This window comes from Fusarium falciforme, chromosome 6 (assembly GCF_026873545.1).
Source record: "Fusarium falciforme chromosome 6, complete sequence".
NCBI lineage: Eukaryota > Fungi > Ascomycota > Sordariomycetes > Hypocreales > Nectriaceae > Fusarium > Fusarium falciforme.
In genome coordinates, this window is record NC_070549.1 from 2229427 (window position 1) to 2249816 (window position 20390).

General features: G+C 53.3%; 5 protein-coding genes and 1 pseudogene across 6 annotated transcripts, besides 1 other annotated feature; 3 read left to right on the forward strand and 3 right to left on the reverse strand.

Moving 5' to 3' along the window:
* Window positions 1–536: 536 nt before the first annotated feature.
* On the forward strand, window positions 537–2552 carry NCS54_00826600 (Hypothetical protein; the record flags this gene model as incomplete). The annotated part of the gene is made up of 2 exons (XM_053153661.1): window positions 537–1151; window positions 1206–2552. 2 exons carry the CDS (start codon window positions 537–539, stop codon window positions 2550–2552), a joined length of 1962 nt encoding a protein of 653 aa, XP_053009636.1.
* A 557-nt stretch (window positions 2553–3109) lies between these two features.
* NCS54_00826700 (Hypothetical protein) lies at window positions 3110–5263 on the reverse strand (the record flags this gene model as incomplete). Its single annotated transcript, XM_053153662.1, has 1 exon — window positions 3110–5263. Exon 1 carries the CDS (start codon window positions 5222–5224, stop codon window positions 3110–3112), a length of 2115 nt encoding a protein of 704 aa, XP_053009637.1. The 5' UTR covers window positions 5225–5263.
* A 387-nt stretch (window positions 5264–5650) lies between these two features.
* NCS54_00826800 (U6 snRNA-associated Sm-like protein LSm3) lies at window positions 5651–6098 on the forward strand (the record flags this gene model as incomplete). Its single annotated transcript, XM_053153663.1, has 4 exons — window positions 5651–5773; window positions 5826–5915; window positions 5971–6007; window positions 6058–6098. The coding sequence occupies 4 exons, from the start codon at window positions 5651–5653 to the stop codon at window positions 6096–6098; spliced, it is 291 nt and encodes a 96-aa protein (XP_053009638.1).
* Window positions 6099–6941: 843 nt separating this feature from the next.
* On the forward strand, window positions 6942–9048 carry NCS54_00826900 (Tr-type G domain-containing protein; the record flags this gene model as incomplete). The annotated part of the gene is made up of 5 exons (XM_053153664.1): window positions 6942–6986; window positions 7040–7577; window positions 7630–7818; window positions 7877–8674; window positions 8723–9048. 5 exons carry the CDS (start codon window positions 6942–6944, stop codon window positions 9046–9048), a joined length of 1896 nt encoding a protein of 631 aa, XP_053009639.1.
* A 192-nt stretch (window positions 9049–9240) lies between these two features.
* On the reverse strand, window positions 9241–10687 carry NCS54_00827000 (Zn(2)-C6 fungal-type domain-containing protein; the record flags this gene model as incomplete). Its single annotated transcript, XM_053153665.1, has 3 exons — window positions 9241–10137; window positions 10184–10525; window positions 10580–10687. The coding sequence occupies 3 exons, from the start codon at window positions 10685–10687 to the stop codon at window positions 9241–9243; spliced, it is 1347 nt and encodes a 448-aa protein (XP_053009640.1).
* A 1155-nt stretch (window positions 10688–11842) lies between these two features.
* Window positions 11843–14915, reverse strand: NCS54_00827100 (annotated as a pseudogene). The gene is made up of 2 exons: window positions 12621–14915; window positions 11843–12571 (listed from the first exon to the last, which is right to left on the reverse strand).
* Window positions 11843–14915: a sequence feature.
* Window positions 14916–20390: the final 5475 nt, after the last annotated feature.

Genomic DNA, 20390 nt, shown 5'->3' on the forward strand with positions numbered 1-20390 from the left:
ACCACCACCTCCGCGACAAATCATCTCCCACCAACCACCAGAGACACGCCTGCACACCCACAAATCAAGTGATAGATCCCTATTGCTCCTACGCCTCTCCCTCGTGCCTACAGTGAAGTACGTACCGCCCCTACCTACGTCTTTTGTGACTCCCCACCACCACCACCCTTCAAGAGCTTGATGAGTGCCATCCTTGACCCTTCTTCCCGCCCAACCCCATTCCTCACTGCCCGACTCGACAGCTATCATCCTGGGATATCTACCCCCTTGGCATCCCAGTTCATAGATCCCAACCCCCCAGAGAAACATCCGCTCCTTCAGGATTCAACCACTAATACCTACCTGCTCTTCAGCTACTTACACCAAGACTACCTCGCTCTTAAAACACCACACTGATTCCACCAAGCTTGGATAGACGACCAACCTTGGGCAATACCATATTGACTGCTTCGACTACATAGCTTCATCCTCTCATATACTTCCAGACAGCTCCGCTCTCAGCGATCGAGCGCATCTGCGCACCCAAATCACCAGCCATGAGCGGCGGCTCAACCGTCCAGCACATCGACACTGTCGATGCCATCGCCCGCTCCCTCTACCTTCGCGCCAAGCAATCCGGTCTGCCCTTCAGCGATGTCGCTAACGCTGTTCGCAACCTCCACCTGGCCCTGCGGCACCTGCGCACCGAAGCTGGTGACCAGGACTCCCTCCTCAACAACCCTCATGCGTCATCGTCTTCTCTCTACGCGCGCCAGCTCTCACCCCTTGTAGAGGACTGCGACTTTACCCTTGCTCAGCTCGAGAGCCTTCTCGACAAGTATGGCGACGGACGAGCTGCTATGCCCGAGGAGGAGCGTCTGAGGGACGATAGACTTGCTATTATGAAGTCAAAACTCGTCGGCGACAAGACACGCGTGGAGATGTTCCTTGATGCTGTGCAGCTACATGCCGAGAATAGGCCGGCCAGGGTTGTTGACGGAAGCCAGGAGGGTTTCGAGGGTATTAAGGACAAGATTGACGAGATTGCGAACAAACTTTTTCGGAACCGCAGTGAGAATAGCTTCACCGAAGACGACGACGATTTGTGGTGCGAGTTCAAGGAAGAGCTCGAGAAGGAGGGGTTCTCTCCTCAAGTGCTCCGAAAACACAAGGTTTGTGTCCGTCTGCTGGGTCACCTTGAATGTAGGCCACTAACGCCACGCTAGGACGTCCTTCGAGCCTACATCCGAGAGCTCGAGTCTGTCCAGAACCAGTACGGCGGTAACTGTCCCACCGTCAGAGGTCTTCTAGAGCAAGAGGCCAAGTATCAACCGAGCTCTCCCAAGGAACTGGACGGCAACAGCTACGTCGACTATCCGCCTGTTATTGTTAGTGGACGGCGTAGATCGAATAGCGACACTACCAGAGATCATATCTCATCATCTCCCAGGGATTCTGATAACGAATCCGACTTTTCTACCGCCCTCGTCTCGACTAAGGATATCATCAGCATGGATAGCCTCAACTCTCGCATGGCCAGTCTGAATGTTAAGTCTGGCCAGCAGTACAGCCTGTCTCCTGGACAGGGACAGAGATATCTGCCATCCAACAGTGCTGGCTCTCTGCCAGATGTTCCTGAGCTGTCTAGCTCGCCAACTTCATACCACTTTGGGGCATCTCCACGATCTATGCCCCCTATGCCCCCTCACATGAACGGAGGCCCAACCTATGGTAGCAGCCCAAGGAGCAGTGCTCCTCGTCTGGCTCCTGACCGTTGGGGCAACGAAATCCCCCCTGATGCCCAGTGGACCAAGATTAGGAGGACCCTTGTTAGCCCCGAAGTCTTGGAACGGGCAGGTGTGCGATATGAAGCTCGCCCTGAATACGTTGCTATCCTTGGTCGCCTTCCTCGCGAAAAGATTGCTGAATTCGCCCGAGAGAGTGCTCGATGTCGCGCCAGCCGTGCGATGCGCGATCCCCGGCGTCACAGGCACGACCACCATCAGGACCGCAGAGACTCGAAGAGCAGCCGCGAAGACGACGATAGCGACAGCGATCTCTTTGACGAAAGCGACATTTCGGACGATGATGAAGATAGAGCGTCTGACAAGGGTACAAAGAGCTACCCCTTCATCGTGAACCCTCCTAGCAGGAGCAAGACGTCTCCGTCGAGCACAACCCTCCCCAAGCCAATCCTCAAGAACAAGAACGAAAACCATGTGCGCTTCGACCCAGAGCCACATGAGGTAGACGGTCGTAGTCCGCGTTCCCTCAGGGACGAACGAGACCGCGAGCGTGACTACCGCCGAGAGCGACGACGTCACAGCCCATCTCGATCATCACGACGTTCGAGGAGACACTCCGATGCTGGGGATCGATACTCCCGCAGTGATAGGCACGGCGACTACTACGACAGCAACGGGAGGAGATACCACCGGGAGAGAGACAGGAAGAGCTCAAGGAGAGATGAGCGACCCCAGGGGAGGAAGAAGTGGGGAGAAGCCCTAGGCGCCGTGGGCATCGGCGGCGCGGCGGTAAGTCTGTTGAGCGTTCTCGCTGAAGCAGCATCTTGATTGCCCTATAACGGACTGGCTCCGTTGTAAACAACCATCGCTTGTAGACTCTTTTCTTTCTTTTGTTTTGACTTCTTTATGGATCAATGTGTCATGTATTTCATCAGTGGGAAAATGTACCAAGGGAAACTGGATATGGAATACAGAACACGGAACAGGGAAGGAAAATTGGGAAGGCCTTTCGTCTTTAATGCGTGTTTGTATAGGATTTGTTTCATGTACGGTATATCACGACTGAGATGATCTAGCCGGCGAGATTGCTGGCGGCTGTGTACGAAGTATGAACATGGCGAGAGATAGATACCCGAGATGAGATGAACCTGGAGGCTGGAATTTGTGTTTGATATGATGGGGACCAGCTGTGAGCCTGATGAATTTGGAAGTTGGCCATGTGTGTTTAAACTTGATGAATATTGTCTTGTACTGAATTTGGTAAAGAATCAATATCTACACAAATTTGAACCGCTGGCTAGCTATAAACGAGTCTTGTGTGATGCAAAGCGTAACCAAATGACGACTGTCTCTAGATACTGTATCAAGGACAAACCTCTAGTTATCTACGTCATAAGCTCCCTCTCTAGCTTATCCCACCACCCCCTGGCATTCACATCGGTTGACTCAGGCGCCGGTCCCATGGCCCGGACTCTGGCTACCGGCGTGCGCTTCCACTCAACCACTTTCATCGTCGGGACCCGTGGCCACTTGAAATTCGGATCGTCTAGGTTGAACTTGCCCTGTTTCGCCATGGCTTTCACCTCCGGACCACCCCTATCTTGGGGTAGCGACTTTCGTGCCTTGCGGGACCAGGTGAACCGGGGGACTGACATGTCTCGCTTGATACACACGTGGCCCTGCGCAGTGCGGTAGCGCACCTGATCGTGGAAGAATTCTCTGAATTCCTCGACGATTTCTGGGACGACGACCTGCATGAAGTGCCCGTTGCGCTGCCACTTGCACGCCGAGGCGCTGCTGAGGAGATTGTTGAGCCAGGTGGCAATGTGGTACCAGACGTGCTCCTTCTGAGTCTCTATCTGAATGCGTCGGTGACTAGGCCGTGAGAATTCCTGGAGGACTTCATCGAAAACAATGTCTTCGTGCTGCTGCTCGAGGTGGCGGTAGTAAGGGATAGCGTAACCTCGCATAAGATCAAGTGCAGGCCGGAATTTACGTTGAATGATGAGCGTCTTGATGTAGACGCTGTAATCTTCAAAGGTTGGCTCGACATTGTATGGAGCAGAGGTCATGGTTTCCCAGATCCTCTGAATATCGAAGGGTTTCACGACGTTGGCCGCATAGTCGCCCATCAGTTTTCGTTGAGGTTGGAACGGCTTCGAGGCGCAGACATATGCCCAGTTGAGCAGACTGGACCACGTTTCGTGAGGAATCTTGATATTATGCCACTTGGAGAAGTGAATAAGAAGCTCCTTTGCCGTGGTGATGCGGGACATGCAACCGAACGACTCGACAATGGCGCTGAGGATCCTCTCGGTGGGTTCTCGCGGGTTGCCTTCGCGGAAATTCTTCCCTCCCCTTGCGACCGTGATGCCTTCATTCTCTGTGAATTTGAGACGGAAGCCTCTCAAAGTGACAACTCCCCTGAGATTTGCAAGGTTGCCGCCCCTTGCAAACGCTATCATGCTTGTGCACAGGAGTTCCTCGTCGACGAGGGTGCCGTACTCCTTTGAGCGCAGCCAGTGCCTTCGATAACCATGGAAGCTCTGCTTTTTACCATGCAACGCTCGGGTGTCCTGGGAAACTCGACGCGGGAGGCGATTGAAAGGTAGCGCACGATGAGCGTTCAAGCTGTACCTTAACCTCTCCATCCTCTTCATACTACCTGGGGGAAGGTAACGTCTTTTTCGTTCTTTGAACATGCGGCGGGCGAGAACAGCAACCCTTGAGCGATCGAATTGGTAGTAAAGGGGATCGATCATGAACCGAGCTTTCACAAACTCGTTCCAGGTTGCCGTGGTGCGCTTCTTCTCCAAGCCGCTCTTTGCGATGGCACCAAAGAAATCGGCTGCGGCTACAGGATCCGCAGCAGCACCGGCGCAGCGGATGAATACTTCATAGTCGGTGACGAGAAGATTGCGACCTGTTTCCTGACAAGCATCGAACAAGATCGTCGCAGCATCGAGAAGGGCGCGATGATGGTCTCGCACGCCAAAGTCGTTGACAAGTTTGCCAAGATTGGTGAATTGGGTATGGCCGAGAGAGATATTGAGGCCATGGGCAACATCGTGCTTGCTATTGTTTGCGACAGGATCTATCCATCGTAGAATCTCCGAAAAGGTCGCGACAGGAAGCTCAGCTAGCTCCTGAAGAGCAGCGGTAGCAACGTTGGCATCGACATCTACCAGACTGTCGACCCATTCGTAAAAGTTGGGGAGGATGCGAATATGATCGCAGCATTGTATAGACCTCAGGAGATGATCCAAAGACGACGGATTATCGACACCAGTCTCGTCAGACAGCCAATTGCCCACTTTCCCTGTAAACATCGAGGCCGAGGTCGATGTCGAATGTGTTGCTAGCCATCGTCGGCCCACTACAGCGGGTCGTGCGGGCTCTAGGGACCTTGCCGGTGGGTCATGAATCCGTAGCGTAGTGAGTGGAGTTTGTGAGAGGCGATCGAGACGAGGCCCTCGTCGGAGGGAATGTCTCCAGAGCATGGCACTCGAATTGGCTTCATGAGCGTTGGAAACTGGTGTGAGAAAGAAGAGAAAAAGAGGCGCACTCGACAGGAAGGGATCGGATGCGACATTACCATCTCCTCGTGAGGGGGTGGTTTCGTTTTGGCTGCCGTGTAACCCAATTGAGAAGGTTCAGACCGGTGCCGTGACGGATAAGTAAATGCTGAGACAGCGGATATATGCATCATGGTCATCGCCCCGGTTGGCACATAATGCAGGCAGTTGACCCGAAGATTTTCCCACCAAGCCAGTTCCACAGTCGTGTTTTCCCGCTGGATTTGGTGGTGTTCATAGCCCTGTCTATCGACCAAGCGCCTCTCCAACTGTCAACCCTGGACGTTTTGTCTCTCCGAAACCACATCAACTCATCAAACGAGACTCAGACGATAATATCCTACAGCAACCATGGCCGATGTCGGTGAAGAATCCCACCATGTGTCGGAGCCCCTTGACCTCGTCAGGCTCCTGCTCAACGAGGTCGTCTTTGTGAAGCTTCGAGGAGACCGAGAACTCAAGGGAAAGCTGCATGTGAGTACATACGACACTTGACTGAAAGTACAAGCTCTAATGTGTAAGCTAGGCTTACGATAGTCACTGCAACCTGGTGCTGGGAGAGGTTGAGGAGACAATCTACACAGTCGACGAGGATGATGAGGACGACGAGGTCAAGGTATGCCCAATTTTAAACCTGTTACAGCGCAGGCTGGTACTGACGAATTATTCAGACCATTAGCCGGAAATCTGAAATGCTCTTTGTGAGAGGTGAGTGCAGTTTGGTCTCGATGGCCTGTAGCATGCTGACTGTGGATTAGGTGATAGTGTGGTCCTCATTTCACCAGGAGTTCCTTTCTAGACGGAGACATAAAGAGATGTAATTGTGCCTCGCAGACCTCTTATTAGGCAAACACAGCTCTTGAAGATGTGTTGCAGCCACCAGGCTGCGCCATGCTACGGCCAAAATCATGAGCCAGGAACGTGGCTGCCCGAGAGCAAGCTGTTCAAATCAGGACACAGGGGGGAGAAAATATGCTGAAACCCCTTCAGACGGCGCTCCTATCTGTGCCTGGAGGCGAGAGAGCCAGACACAGAAGTATTGTCTCTGGATAGTTCATTCCGTTCAACTTGACAGTCGGGTTGTGAGTTTGAGAGTACAAAAAGAAATCATGAACAGCAATGACTGATGTCCTTGACTACAAATTCCCTTGTGAATGGTGACTACTGTCCATCTCGTCCAACTCCTGACTTCCTCCCTCTCCAGGAGCCTTCGTGGGAGGATATTGCAAGGCATGCACCTACCCATCTCATAATGACCCCGATACTTGAATGAGGCTTGAGACACTAAAGCCACCTCAACCTTGCGTCAGAGGGTCTGTGCGCTAAGCAGAGCAGAGCTCCTGCTCCTTATCGATAAGGCAACCACGGGAGGCGTGGGGACCCCGGCCACTTAACTTACTTAGCTCTGTGAGTAACTCCCCGCGCACGTACACTTCAACTCAACTTCATCTATGACTCTTCCCAGCACGGGATCTCATCAGTCAGACGGCGAGAAGAGGCGCAGCATTATCAAACCATATTTCTGACTACTTATACTCCGTCCGGCCTGGACCACAAGAAGTCCCTTGTTCCAGTTCAATCAATGATCACCCGAATACCTTTCGCCCTGTGATGTTACGAATCGCATGACCTCATCGTTATCATGTCAACCAAACCGTTGGCGCACGAGAAGCGCAAAGGCGAATCGGTTCGCTCTGGCCTCTACATGCTTGAAATGACACATGCTTATTGATTAATCAGGCGCTGAGCGACTTTGCCGAGTATGTTGAGCAACAGCAGAATCTCCGGTACCCGACCGCTAGAACCGCTACTGGGCCAGCTGGCGGGGCCACCGACGGAAATGAGCACCACGAGGAGCTCGACGAGCTGTTTGATAATCTCGACCTCGCCGACTCTGCACCTCGAGTTCCCCTGAAGGATATCCTGCTTGGATCGAACGAGGAGTCTCTGAAACAGTTGGAAGACCTAGTCGCTGATCGGTTAGAAGAGGGCTTCGGGGAGTGTGTGTTCGAAATTGGATACGAGAACAATGGCGACTCGATGGACCTGACCCTCGACGAATGGAATCAAGCGCTTGAGACACTCCAAGCAGCTGCGAAGCGCGTCCGTGCCGACTGCGACCTGCTCCTGACCAAGAATGTTGGTGGTGAAAAGGAGGTCCCCAATACCGGCGACAAACCCATAAAAGACAAGAGCTGCAGCGGCAAGGTTCTCGTTCGACAAGTACCGGCGACAATAGAGGACGTAATTGAAACGAGGATAGCAGTGGTGGGCAATGGTAAGATACTCGGGGGGCTTGCCAGGGACCAACCAGTATTAACACATTGCAGTCGACGCGGGCAAGAGCTCTATGCTTGGTGTGTTGGTTAAGGGGGACCTTGATGACGGTCGAGGAAAGGCTCGAGTGAATCTGTTCCGACACAAGCATGAGATTGAGACAGGTCGAACCAGCTCAGTGGGGATGGAAATCATGGGCTTCGATACCGTGGGACAAGTTGTCACCTCTGACATCCCTGGACGTGAGTGTTGGATGGTCGATGCATTTACGATGGCAGGTCTCCTGACAATCATCTATAGGAAAACTCTCGTGGGAAGAGATCGGAAAGCGAAGCGCCAAAGTTATCACTTTCACCGATTTGGCGGGCCACGAGAGGTATCTCCGAACTACGGTTTTCGGACTGCTTTCGAGCAGCCCTAATTATTGTCTGCTTATGGTTGCAGCCAATAATGGCCTCATCGGAATGAGCAAAGAGCATCTAGGAATTGCTCTGGCTCTTAATGTCCCTGTCATGGTGGTTGTCACCAAGATCGACATTTGCCCGCCCAACATTCTGGAGCAGACAATAACGCAGATCACCAAGATCATGAAGAGTCCTGGAGCGCGCAAGATCCCGACCTTCATCAAGACTCGCGAGGAGTGCATAAACACGGCAACTCAGTTCGTCAGCCAACGGATATGCCCTGTGTTCCTCGTGTCCAACGTGACGGGAGAGAATCTCGACCTTGTCAGGACCTTCCTGAACATCCTGCCTCACCACGGACGATATAACTCGGAGGCACCGTTTGAGTTCCATGTCAATGACACGTTCTCAGTGCCTTTCACTGGTACAGTGGTGTCGGGTATTATAAAGTCTGGGGTGATTCACGAGGGAGATAATGTTCTCATTGGACCCGACTCGTTGGGTCAGTTCACGCCGACTGCTATCCGTTCTATTGAGCGTAAGAGGATACGAGTCCCTGCTGCATCGGCAGGTCAGTCTGCCTCTTTCGCTCTTAAGAAGGTCAAGCGCAAGGATGTGAGGAAGGGAATGGTTGTGCTCCCCAAGATTGAGGGTCAGCCTACGCCCAAGGTGCACCGAGAATTCATTGCAGAGGGTGAGTATCTGAATTATTCCACTGTGTTATAACCTCTAACGTTGGTAGTGCTCATTCTCTCTCACGCGACAACCATCAAGACCAAGTATCAGGCCATGCTTCACGTCGGCCCTGTCTCCCAGACGTGTGCTATCATTGACATTGATCGCGAGCTCATCCGAACTGGTGACCGCGCAACCGTCGCGTTCCGCTTCGTCCAACGTCCAGAGTACCTCGCACCGGGCGACAGACTTTTGTTCCGTGAAGGCCGTACCAAGGGCTTGGGCATTGTGAAGTCGGTCGGATACGACCCTGAGCACCCGTTGATGTCGAATAAGAACGATGAGGAGAAGAAGAGTGAGCCAGTCAATGCTGAAGTCAGCGTCGGCGCCTAATGATGGGTTGTCTGTAGGAGATTTTGGAAGAAGTGATGTTGGGCCACGGCCATGACGATGACATGAAAGACGGATAAGGGGGCGTTTTGGGTTCAGGATTATTATCTCGGGTTTGCATTTGTATTCCATGGAAGTGGTGCAAGGCTTGTCTCTCTTTACTGTATTAGTTCGTTACATGTTTGATAATTCCTATTACGCCTTCATCCACATACTTGACCGCCCACCCTCTCTCAATGTCCTTACGTCCCCTAAATTCATGATTCCTCCATTCTTGCAGAAGAAGCCAAACACTCTCTTGGGAAACTGCACGAGCTCCGAAATACCCGGGACACCCATGCAGTACCGCTCCAGGTAGATGCAAATCGCCTGCCCTTCAACCAACGACCTCCTCTGCATGTACCACGAGCTGTGCACCGCCGCCTTGGCGTACCACCATGCAAGAAGCACCATGGCCCTCGGGTCCTTATCCTCCAGGAGCTGCTTGTACCGCGGGTCTAGCTGGGTTAGGAAGGCGAGGAATTGGACCACGGAGTCTTCATTGATCTTTTGTGGGAGGAGCTGTGCGAGAAGTGAAGCGGCGACGTGGTATGGGTTGGATACCGGGGAGGAAGATGGGGAGAGGTTAAACGTGGTGAAGAATGTGGGAGGGAGAGCGTCAGGGGGAATTGGCTTTGAGCCGTTGGGCATTTGGCTCTTGTGAAGGAGGAGTTCATGGAATATGCTCTCAGCCCTCGCCGGGTCAGCAACATCCCAAGCGACCTTTTTACCTTCGCTCATTTTTAACCAGTTGAGGTCTAGGGTGTCGGGAACTTTGAGGGGCCAGACACCCTCGACATCCTGGACATCGACTAGAGCGAGTGCTGAGGCGCCGAGAAGAACGGAAGACGTCCATATTGCGTCCCGTTCTGAGCTGGGTAGCAGTGAGAGGTCGGGGGTTGAGTGAGCTGCTAGGAGACGCTGTTGGAAGAGCACCGTGGCTTGGTACCAGTGGAAGGCCAAGGCTGTGCGGTGTGAAGGGGGTTGTTTGGGGGTGATGTGACTATCATGAAGGAGGGCAAAAGCAATAAAGGCATGGATAAGGAACGGGTGCTGCTCGCGTCAGTCTCTGATACTCTCTCACATGGACCAATCTTACCTTGGACGCCAGCTTAACCGCCCTCTCAGAATAAAGATGCCTTGTCTTCTCTGTCCCAATCGTAAACACAGTCCTCAACCTAAACCTCTCCAACGCCGCCATCTCAGCCTCTCCAAGGACAATCTCGCCCACAGCGCCTCTCGTCGGCTGCGCAATCGGGACCCTGAGCCGGGGCAAAGGAGCCTTGAGGATCCGATCCGCAGCCGGGTCAGCAGCTACTGAAAATACAGGGCCGGCGCTGCAGTGGGCTAGATGGAGACTAGCTGAGGGTGAGGTCTGTGTGAAGGAGCAGATGAAGCCTGAGGATACGCAGCGCTTGCAAGAAGGCTTTGACTCGTCGCACTGGAAGGATTTTCAGTAATCGGTGCATGGGTTTTGTCAGAGTGAGATCAATACCTTGACGCTACGGAGCTTGCAGTTGCTGCATCCTAGACGAGACTTGCGGTGAGCCTTCCTCTGTCTCACCGGCGGCGTCTTCTTGTTCGCCTCGCCGGCTACAGCCATGATATCGATGCTTATGCTTTTCCGGAACTTTCGGCAATGCCTCGGCAACTCAATGACGGTGATAGCTTATGTTGAACAAGGTTGAGCTGATGGGTTAGATAAGATACTAGAATATACTTGACAGGGTTGATGCTTGAATTAGCAAGAACTCATCGATAGTTAGAGAGTAATTGAAGTTGTCAAGTTGAATGGAATGAGGCTCTTTGCCCCGACGCTAACTCCATACCCCAAGACCTCTTGACCAATTACAGTGACATGATTTATCCATGCCACCTCAGCCCTACGTCTCTGCAACCGCAGATTTATGAAACCCTTCATAACTCGTTATCGAAATGTCCGAGTCAACTCGCTCGCCTCAACATCAGACAAAGACCCAAGTCTAAAACCTCTCAAAAATAATCCTCTTCTCACCAAAGCATGGCCATCTTCCGTTTTGTTCTCACCGCATCCCCCTGGACCCTATATATCCCTGCCGCTACCCACAATCCCACACGGCCTCTGCTGGTCCACACGTCCCGTCCCACCGCGTAAATGACCCGTGAACAGATTGGATATTAATACATTCTGTATTACGCTGCCTGCCCCTGCCCGGGCCTCGTTCATGCATCACCTGGCGTTGAAACGCGCTGACCTAGACTCAAGACCTCGTTACTCGAGACATTCAGAGTATCACAGAAACGGCTCGGAAACTCATTGAAAAGTCCTTATCGGACAACAGTATATAATAGTGTAATATAGGAGACGATGTGGTATCGATACGTGGGTTGCCTCTCTTGAATGCATCATGACCCTGCCCATTCCATTCCATTCCATTCCATTCCCCCTCCAATCATTCATTCAGGTATATGCTCTCCGTGGAATCTCTGGTAAATGACTTGCTTGCCAACCTTCCGTCTTTTGTAAACGCCGCCAAACCAGTTGACCCATACATCACATCCCAACCGATGCTTGATGTAGCAAACATATATGCTTGATGACACAATACTTGACAAAGAAAAAAAAAAGGAATTAGAGACGTAAATATCGTAGACAACGTAAACGTCAGTCTATGTTATGGCGTGGTAGTTGTGGCACACGCGCAGGCTGGCTGCGTGCTCTTCTTGCCACGTCGCACAGCTCTCCATATCATATCCAAACGCAGGCGGCCAGCGCTCTTCACACTGCCCGTCCAGCTCGGTTGCGGAGAGCTGACATATCGAGATTGATTGGTGGCCTAGAAATCTCCAGGCTGCGGCTTGGCATCCTCCTACCTCCGGGGGTACGGGGGTTGGCCACATTGACGCGCCCGGTGCGGTCAAGGATCCGTGGGGGCGAGTCGTCAGGGTCCGACTCAGAATCATCGTCGGGTCCGTCATAACCAGCATCAGCCAGTCTGGCAAAGTAATCGGCCAGACCATCGACGCTAGGGGTTCCAACCACAACATCATACTGAGGGGGAGGCGTCATGGTCGGTTCCGGGTGCTCCGAGACAAGTTCGGCTGCGGGGGGTGGTGCAACATCGTCTTCGAAAGCGGGAGGGTTGAAGCTTGGAACTCGGAGGAGATGGATTGGTCGAGGTTCTTGCTGACCACCAACCGCACCGGCCAAATGAGCCGCTTGCGGTGGTGCAGGAAGGTTTTCGCTGCTGGCGTTGACTCCAGGAAGTGTGCCTGTAGACGAGTTAGGCGAAGCGTCTGTCGGCATGGTGAAGGCGTCGGGACACCCGCAAGTGGACTGATACGTCGCGCCATTGCAGTTCGGTCCTGAGTAGGCTGGGAGGTTCGTGTTGGCATGGGTAGCTCGGCAGTTGAGCACCGTAAAAGGCGAGTCAATGCTGATCTCAAAGTGCCGGCGCTTTGTGCCCGTAGGGTCCTCAGGGTCGAGGCGGCTGATGCGCATCACAACCTACAACAGTCAGCAGATATTTCAGAAAAGAATCAGTTATAAATCTTACCTTGATCCAGTGGAAGACATTGACATTCTTCCAGCTGCAGTCAGGGTGAAGTCGCAGTTCCTTGTTCTTTGCCATCATCTCGCAAGTCGGGATCTGGACGTTGGCCTCGATCTCAGTTGAACCCCAGAAAGTCTCCAGCCCCAGATCGATATCACCAAGGAGGTTAGCCGTGGGTTCGGGGAGTGGCGCAGCGGTAGTCTGTCGTCGAGCGGCATCCAGTGTTCGTCTTCGGGCGGCAGCCTCGCGGGCCTGTCGTCTCTGCTCGGGAGAGAGCTCGCCGCCACGAAGCGTTCGGACCTCAGAGGAAGCATAAGACGACTCGAGGGGCTTGCCAGCAGACTTCTCCAGGAGAAGGATCTTGCGGCCCGGATCCTTTCGAGTGACGCGCTTATCACTAGTCCAGTACTCAATCGACTCTGTCACATACACCTTGAGCTTGTGCACCTGGACCTTGGCCAGAGGCGTGAGCTTGAAGGCAATGGGGATTTTGCTTCCAATCGGAAAGCTCTTGCCTGAAATGACAATATCGTAATGAAGCTGATCTTCCCATTGTCGGCTGATAGAGATGGGCTCTGACATCTCGAGAGAGAGTTGATCGGGTACTCGAACAATCGAAACCTCCTTGGTGCCGTGGAGGTTAGGCTTAAAGGCGCCGGCTCGGTCAACTGTGGCTTGAAGTTCCCATTTGACGGATCCATACTGCAGCTTGGTCGTTTCCAACTGGTGATGATCGATGGGAAGTTCAAATGAGTAGTCGTAAACACCGGGGTAAAAGACCTTGTAGCCCTTGACCTGAGTGGCCGATGCGATTGGGCTGTCGCCCTTGTTAAAGCTTCGCGATTGAACGCTCTGCAGCGACAGGCGCTTCATCTCCTTGGCTGTCAGGTTATTGCGATGCGGCGAAAGCGAGCTCGAAGGGCTGGGTCGGGCCAAGTTCGTCGAGCTGCCGTTGGGCGATGCGTTCTTGAGTTTGTAGGTGCATTGGTTGCCATAGTCGGATTCCCAGCCGTCATTCATGGCATTGAAAAATGTGAGGACCTGAGTGCGCAGACTCTCCTCCTCATAGACGTCCTGCTTCAATGGCGGGATGCCCTCGGGCCATTCTGTGCGGGCGCGACCGAGAAGCTTAAGCTGAACGGCCTTGATCTTGACGTTTTTCGTAACGCGCAATTGAAGTCTGCCTCGAAGCAGAGCGGTGCCGCCTTGGGAGTCGCGATTGCCGTGGCCATCATGGTCGAAGCCCGAAAGGAAAATGTTTTGTTCGGCGAGGAGAATTGAGCATGACACGCCACTGCCGGAAGCGACGGGTTTCGGGACCTCGGCGACGCAAGAGGTGATGGCAGATTTTGAAGATCGTGCAGACATGAAGCTGCTTCGGTTGGGGTTAGAGACGGCCATGTTCATATTCATGTTGTGCGAACCCGTTAATGACGGATTAGAGACACGGGCGGCAGCCATTGTTCCGTGTGGATTTGAGTCAGTCGAGTTGATGGGGGTTGAAGTGATTGTGGAGGTAGAGATGAAATCATGTGCCGGGGAGCCGGGGCGGATGTCGTCATATGCTGGCGGGGACTCTGTGGGTGTGGTGGAAGCGGCCCTGGTCGCACCTGCCCCAGCGGGACCTGCTCCAATAGCAGACTGGTAAGTCAGGTCCGACTGGCAAGACTGGGCAATTGCGCGTCCAGTATTGGCAGTTGCGGTGGAAGTGGCAGTGGAAGTGGCAGTGACAGCACTGATCCCGTCGGCGCTTTCCTGAGTCGTGCGATCAGCAGCAAATGCTGCTGGCTCGGCTCTTATACGACCCGAAGTGGCACAAGAATTTGACCAAGCAGGGTCAATCGCTTCGGAGGGGCCTGCTAGAGACAGCGAACTCAAAAGCTTATCCCTGCGACGCACCGCTGCACGAGGCTTAAAGCTCCTCCTCCTTTTTGTGTTGATACTGCTGCCGCTGGGACAAACCTGGGCGGCGTCGTTGAAAGAGTTGCTGGGCGTGGGCTGTAGTGATGGCGCACGCCGAGGCGTTGGAGGCGGCGGGGGAGTGTCAGGCCGGTTCCCTGGTCGCAACTCTCGAGGCACGTAGCCCGAAGGATAGCTAATAATGTGGATGGCCTGGGGACGAGACCGCCGGGGACCGATCAACGGTGCCGGGAAGCGTGCAACCGACAGCGAAGAAGGTTTCTTGCTGAGGCGCGGGCGGTAGTAAACGTTATCGTAGGACGTGACCCAGTTGGAGCGGCGCTGGGTTTCGGGAGCTGTTGTTGTCATTGTCAATGGCTGTGCTTGGGTGACGACGACGGCTAATAAGCCAAGAGGATATGATGGTGCCCAGCCAGCGAGCAGGCCTTGGGACGTGACGCAAGCAAGAAGAGGCTGAGTGATGAGAGAGCCAGGGCAAGAATGTCTAAAGTGACAGAGTTTACTGGGATGCTAGAGCAAGCAGCAGGCGGGTGGGTAAACACTTGTATGTATATGGCTTCTAGCCAGAGAGTAAAAGATTGGGGCGTCTGTGTGAATATCGCGCGTGAGGGAGGGCAAGGCGTGACTTATAACAAACAACAAGAGTCAAGACGGTTGAATGTGTGAGCGGGACCTCGGTCTAATAGCAACAGGAGGACGCCATGATAGAGACCAGCCAGACCAAGGGAAGGGAAGGGCTGGGATGGGGATGGGGGAGGGGCCCAGGCACGCACGCACGTACTGCACACAAAAAAAAGAGGACGGTGTGTGCGCGTGCGGCGTGCGTGCAAGTCAGTGCTGTGCGAGTGTATGTAGTGTGGCAGCGGTGATGGGATGGGGCCGGTGGGCATCAAAGCACAGGACAGCAACGGTGCTTTTCTTATGCGCTGGCATGCCAAACTTGGGGCTGAGAGGTGAGGGTATCCATACAACCGGCGCCGAACAAGCCAAACACCAAGCAGAGCCAGGCGATGGGCAGCAACACCAAGGCCGGGGGGCCAGGGGGGTCACGCCTTGAGTTGGCGGGCGGTTGGCGGGGTGGGGATGATGCGGGCAAACAAGGGTGGAGAACAGGGCAGAGGATGGGACTAGGAAGAGGACAGGGGTTGGAGACGTTGTGATGCTGCTTGCTTGTTGCTTGTCTGTACGGGCGAGTGAAAGTGAAAGAGGGAGTGGCGGTGATGGTGGAGAGTAGCTTTTGCATCATGAGGCGGTTATGATGAGGCCGGGAAGGGAGATTCTGAGACGACGTGACATGTTTGGCTTGCTTTTTTGTCTCTCCCGCCATAAGCCATAGAGATCGCCAAGGTGCAGTGCCGTATGCGAGATTTGCAAGAGATTGATGAACATTTTCATTCACTTGAACGGTGGGAGTGCATGACCAAGGAAACGGGGGGGCGTGTGACATGCAAGAAAGACACCATCCAAACAGAGGAATGGCCATTAAACAACTCCAAACCTGCTCTGGCTGGTGTTGAAAGGAAGAAAGCCGAACAATGAACTATACGTACCGCTACTATAATGTGGAAAATCCGAAACGGCTTCGTTGGACAGGCTAGTGGGGCTCTGGCCTCTGCCGCTGACTGGCGGTGATGATCCTGGTCGATTTGGAGGCTCTCCCGCGTCCTCGAGAATTTATTCGAGGTTGATGCTACTCAGCTCAGCTCAGCTTAGATGATATGGTACCCAAGCTCCACGTCTTCAGGGCGCGTAACGACGGCGGTAGAGGCGGAGGATTGGCCGGCGGGGATTCAGGAAAAGAAAGTTGCAAAAATCCAATATAATCTGGACGGTCCAGACAGCAGAAGGAGATTTGAGAGACAAGGAGCTCAGGTGAGCGATTCGCGTGTCCAATTAAGCACGGTTCGCTGAGGCTGCTGGGCTGAAGTCTGAGACCGGCGACGGCGACGGACTGGGGTGTGAGACCTTGGGTTTTTTTTTATCCTCTTCAAAAAGCTCGGAGCAAAAGTCTAGATGAGGTAGACCATGGGACGAGGGGGGAGGAGAAGGAGAATAAGGATACGAGACGAGAGCAGACGACGCAAATGTAAGACGATGGGTGATCAGGGAAGAATCTGGTGGTCGACCTATCAGGGAGGGAGGGATGCTAGAGAAGTGTTCTCAGACAGGATTTTTGCGGCGCTCAAACAAACAAGCCGATGATGTAGTAATGTTCCAGAAACTGGATATGGATTTGGAGAAGAAGAAAAAGGAAACAGAAGAGGAGAGAGACAATTGACGAGCTAGATATTCATTCCACGTTCTTGCAGTCTGGTGTGCATAATATCTTACCCTTTATTCCGACTAAGCCGTGCGAGGTAATTCCATTCGGGATCAGAAGCCAACACAACCAAGCCCCAGAAAAAAAAAAAGCTTCTTGACTGTGGTTTGTACTGTACAAAGAAAACGGCCATCAGCAGAGGTATCTTGTCGTTTTCGGTGACGCGGCACAAGGGTCGGGCCTCGAATGACCCCACGAGGAGCCCCAAACCCGGAAAATGGGATGGGCTACGTAATTGGGTCCATCCCCCATCTGCCGCCGCAACCAAAGGGGGACAACTAGACAACCAAAGAGATGCGCTCTCAAACAGGGTTTGGGAAGCGTTTACAGTAGTTGCCAAGGGGTCTTCCGGTTGGCGGCCGTGCCGGTCCCGAGACGACAAAGGAATACAGTACAAAAGAGTCTCCCCGACCATGTGGAAGATCCGGATGAGCTGGAACAGACCGATCCATCCATCTCCGGGGACGGCGAAGGAGGGTGATGGGGATGACGGAAAGTCGGCATACGATAACTCAAGTGTGTGTGTGGAATCATACAAAAATCCCCCCAAGGTTATTCCCGAACGCCTCATCTGACGGGAATGGCCATGCTCGTCAGGTACAGCGTTGCACGTTGTGCTTTTTTTTTTTTTTCTCTCGCCCGCCTCGCTCTGATGCGGCGGTGTGTGTCGTGCAGTTATGTGAGCCTCGTGAAGAATTTCCTTTCCCTCTCGGGGGATTCCCGCTGTAGACAAGGATGGGCCATCTTGTGAAGAAGAGGGCTGGGATCATCACGGGTTCCAGTCAAGTGCATCTTTTGAGTGGAGTGGCGATTATAATGCATAGAAGGGTCTCGTCCTGAGGCTGAGCGTCTTTTTTTTTCTGTGGCTTCATGAATGAATGCCGAGCTTCATCCATAAATCCCGACGGCGTAAATGGTGCACTATTCTCAATCAAGAGTTGAGTGTATCTTGTCTCGCTCGCCTCGTTCAAGGCTAAGCGGACCTTGGGTGCCGTTCCCAGCTTAGAGGTGCATGAATTCATTGCCAGATCCGAGCTTCAAGGACCGTTCAACTGAAGAACTCGCCTCTCTACCTGCTACATTCCCCATCTCTTGCAGCGCTCGTCTGAGTATGGGATATCCCAACCTCACACAAATTCGGGGTGCAGTCGTCCGATGAAGATCCCACGTCGCCGGAAACAGAACCCAGCACTGATCTGAGCCTCCAACCCTCCGCAACCAGGATGACAGAAAAATAAACGACGACGGCCCGGCAGTCTCTTCCCTCGATCAGGGAAGCCCAGGCAGGCGCCCTTGTTTCAGCGCGCCGTCATCAGTTTTGTGTCAAATTTCCCGGTTGGAAGGATATCACCATGGGACCATGGCTCGTGCAGCCAAGGGCCCCCCTATGGTGAAGCACTGGTGTAGGTCAGGAACTTGGTTTCTGCTCGAATCACCCATAGAGATTGGGTCCAATATCCCTTAGTGATCATCATATCGTCTGGCCAGCATGCCTTCTAGAGGCTTGAATCTGCGCCGTGAACCACTTCTTCTTCTTATCCCTGGGAGATTGGCGCTGCCAACTCAGCGCTGATCGTCGTCGACCGTCTCCAACTCTAATTCCTCGTCTCTTTTGACCAAGGCATCAATGGATTCTCCGCCGCCTCATTCAGGGTCTCAAAAAAGTAAACAAGTAATGAATATCAACAGCGCGGCTTACGTCGTCCAGGCAGCGGATTGCGGTCATCTTGCTTGAGGCTCGAGGTATCTCCCCTGCAGTAAGCCATCGATCTGGTGGCGACAAAAAGAAAGGAAGGGCGGTTAATTGATTGCGTTACGTTGCTGGGGAGAGGAGAGAGTCCATCGTCAAAGAGGTCAGTGCTTCCCGTCCGTCCATCGATAGAAGCTCTGAAGAAGCCAGCCCGTCCTTCTAGTGTCGCCCTTTTCCCAGCATCCTCATCTCGAGCGTTTCAATCTCCCTTCTCCCTTCGGTCATGACCGTGATTGAGCGTGGGCCTGCCGCCTCGATCGTCATGACCGGGGACCCCGGTAGTTCTCTGGACAGGGGTGAGGTCAAGGATCAGCGTCCTGTGAGGTCATTTCTCTCTTTCCCTCAGACCCGATCGAGGGGTTTGTTTGACGTTTGTCTTTAGCCCTGTGAGGTGGGTTCTGCGAATGGATGCTTGGCTAACCGCTGTGAAGCGTATTCAAGCTTTTGTGTAAACGCCATGATCGCGGTAGTGCAAGCCCAAGATGAATTGTGCGCTTTGTTGCGAGCCTCTATTGTTTTACTTTTCGATGCATCCATAAATGGTGAGCCATTCGGCGCTTAATAACAACACAATCGCTCGGACCCTTTGCAACCGTTGCTTCTCGCGATCAACCCGTATTGCATCATCAAACATCCGGGGAAATGCATCTCAATTACGTCCTTGGCAACTCATTCGCAGGTCATCCAATGCATTGAGCATCATTCTAGGATGTCATCTCGAGAGCACCTGTGCGTATTCTTGACCTCTGCCAGTACTCTTCTCATGAAGCTGCACACAGTCTTTAATAAGCAGCGTATCCGTAGCTCGAGGCCGATTCAAAGTTTCGTCCCCCGGAACCGCCGCGATTGGGCAAACCCAACCGGCACTGCACCGCTGCATATGCCAGACTCGATGCGACTAACACAAATGGCTGTCACGGGCCGATGCAAGCTCCCCGGCTCTTTGACCTGCTGTCTCTCAGTGTGTTTCAGGCGCAGTTGGAGTCATCTCAGCTGATTTCCATTTCTTTGTTTACTCCAATGACCCAAAGCGTGCGTATCTATGCATGCCAGAATGGTAGTCTCGCCCAATGTGGAGGAACCTTTTGGAGGCGTCTCTTGACCAAGCCCAGAACCAACATCAACAACAAGGTGTAAGTATCAGGCGATTCGTAGACCCTGCTGACGAGATAGCGCTACCCTCTACGCATTATTGGATGGACGAGTTCCCTTTGGAGCTGACGGCAGACCCTGACCATCCCCATCACAGGCCCCTTGTTTACCTAACCTAGTCGGCCACTAGACCGGCATCCGGTTCATTCAAGCATCGACCCCATGATGCATCACCTACGTAGCACCCGAAATCTCGTCGAGATTCCAAAAGGGCTCAGCCAAGGGCAAGAAGAGGTATAGCTTGCGGTATTTGTCAAGGGTTGAGACTCCGCGCGACTGCTTCTCGTGACCCTTTTCTGATAACCGAGGACAATGCACTCTCTAAGTTAGCTCCCCCGCATTTCATAATGCCTCTTTTTTTTTTGCGGGGGAGATGGGCCATCACCAACAGCTTCCTCTTTTAAACCCGCGCAGCGTCCGTTGGTTGCATGCCAAGAGCTACTCCGACGTCTCCTCGGAGGTGCCAAGATGAGTAACCCCTCGTGAGAGATTTAAACGACAATGGCACAGCACTTGACGGGCAGCCACGGGGAGAGTCTGAGTCGGTGGCAAACGGATCTTCATGAGCGGTGTGGCAGTGTCTAGTTCCCGCCCGGGGTTTGCTCGTGGCATGTCATTGATAGTCAGGCCG